Source organism: Cyprinodon variegatus, unplaced genomic scaffold, assembly GCF_000732505.1.
Source record: "Cyprinodon variegatus isolate N-32 unplaced genomic scaffold, C_variegatus-1.0 Scaffold81, whole genome shotgun sequence".
Lineage (NCBI taxonomy): Eukaryota > Metazoa > Chordata > Actinopteri > Cyprinodontiformes > Cyprinodontidae > Cyprinodon > Cyprinodon variegatus.
In genome coordinates, this window is record NW_015150534.1 from 1,466,743 (window position 1) to 1,468,949 (window position 2,207).

Here is a 2,207-nt window from a genome sequence, read left to right on the forward strand (position 1 = left end):
GGACGATACAAAGTTACAAAAAGAAGAGGTTTTCTTGCTTTTCTTTCCTCCCATTTACTGATAAAATATTTTTAAAATGCAATAACAGAACTAGAGATGGACTGATGCTCTGGCCGGCCATTATTAGCCTTTATACGATATGTGCACATCTCTGTAAGTTCATTAGTGTATTTAGCAGCCATGCATTTAGATTATGTAAGGTGCATGCATTGCAGCTCCCTCCATGTTTTATCCATTGGATTTTTTAATATGTGTTTCTATTTGTTTGAATTGAGACGTGCATTTATTTATTTTTATCATTTTTATCATGTAAATGGAGAAAGAGAAGCAATATCAGACTGAAAAAATCGACAACAGATAATGGGGATCAGTTGAAAGGTACCGGTATCGGAATCAGCCTTAAAAAAGCTGCATCGGTCGATCTCTAAACAGACCTTTATTCTGAGTGAAAACCTCGATGAGAGCAGGAATTATAGCCGCTCAGTTTGGTTCTGATTCTAAAGATTTTGACGGTAATCTCGCTTCACAGAAACAGCCAAGCATGACGGGGGGGAAGCGGGACGTTCGGGCTTGTTTTGCACCCACAGGTCTAGAATTAGACTAGAAACAATGTGGAGTCATCTGTCTGAGATCTGAAGCTTGGTCTGGATGGACTTAGCTTTTCTCTTCTATATGATAAAACTTTTAAATTTGCATTAAACACTGTCTAGAAATAAAGGCCTGACTGTGTGTCCGTGTGTCCTTAGTTGCACGGCTACAGAGGGAAGGATCCCCTCGGCCTGCAGATTTTCATCGGTACTGCGGACGAGCGCATCCTGAAGCCTCACGCTTTTTATCAAGTCCACCGAATCACCGGCAAAACCGTCACCACCAACAGCTACGAGAAGATCATCCACGGCACAAAGGTGCTGGAGATCCCGTTGGAGCCAAAGAACAACATGAAAGCCATGTAAGCGGAATCCAACGCTGGATACCAGGCGACCGCTGCTGCTTCCAGGTTTGCTAACGTTTTGTTTTCCTTCCCCTGCAGAATCGACTGCGCCGGCATCCTGAAGCTCAGGAATGCCGATATCGAGCTGAGGAAAGGCGAGACGGATGTGGGTCGGAAAAACACCCGAGTTCGCCTGGTGTTTCGTGTTCACATACCCCAACCTGGAGGTCAGCACGTCTCTCTGCAAGCAGCGTCGCATCCCATCGAGTGCTGTAAGTGCTTAATAAATCTACCATCCATGCTATCGTCGCTGCGCAGTGAGGTCAAAATGCTTGTTAAAAAAAAAGTAATACAAAGTAAACACCATTTAAAAAAAAGGGAACCTACATTTGGACGGACTGCCCAGAATCCAGAGCACAAAGCTCCTCTTCATGCGCTCAGGGCCTCCGTCCAGGCGCTGTCCGCTGCAGGTTAGAGGACCTGTTTGTATTTACTCAGCTCTGAAGCCTGTGTTTGGGTACATCAGTGCATGTGTACACAGAGGTATTAAGGGGCTGGGTGTAATCTCAGCTCAAACAAAAAGGCTCCTCATTCACCTGGATCAACAGCTTGTCAGCTGCGATGAACCGGCCACGACATTGACAAACGACATGATGTAAAAGGTCTCGGCGTGGAGCGGCGGCTGCAGGACGGACAAGAAGTGACGTAGCTGCGTGCGTCTGGTGACATTCGATCTGTCCGATTGTGTCATCCTCTTTCCTTTCAGCAGTTGTGAATTATAAGAGGAACAAGTCTTACTAAATACTACTTCCTTTAAAGAAGTTATAAATGAGCCGTTGTAAAGCAGCTGTGTAATGATATTACAATGAGTTTTCTCTGACTGTGAACTTTAGTCAGGATCACATGCTGTGTGTTTAAAGGTTTATGCAACGCTGTTCAAAGGTGAAAACATGATTCAATTCAGTTTATTTCTATAGCTTCAATTAACACGTCATCTCAAGGCACTTTACAGTTCAACCAGATCATCCAGTCAGATTGATTCAAAGTTTTCTATCTAAGGAAAACCAGCTGATTGCATCGATTCATTGATTCGAAGACAAATCCCTCACACTAAGCATGCTTGTAGCGACAGTGGAGAGGAAAAACTCCCTTTTATCAGGAAGAAACCTCCAGCAGAACCAGGCTCAGTGTGAGCGGCCATCTGCTGAGGCCGACTGGGGTTCAAGGAGACAGAAGCAGACATAGAAAAAGCAGGATTCAATTCAACTTGTTAACG

The 2,207-nt window shown here is 44.4% G+C and overlaps 1 protein-coding gene across 2 annotated transcripts in view; it reads left to right on the forward strand.

Moving 5' to 3' along the window:
- nfatc2 (nuclear factor of activated T-cells, cytoplasmic, calcineurin-dependent 2) overlaps positions 1–2,207 on the forward strand; it is a 43,453-nt gene that overhangs the window by 8,998 nt on the left and 32,248 nt on the right. For both annotated transcript variants that reach the window (XM_015373161.1, XM_015373162.1), the window contains exons 4-5: positions 747–949; positions 1,031–1,203. In XM_015373161.1, the coding sequence (XP_015228647.1) occupies positions 747–949; positions 1,031–1,203 (376 nt within the window). The remainder of the gene's footprint in view (positions 1–746; positions 950–1,030; positions 1,204–2,207) is intronic.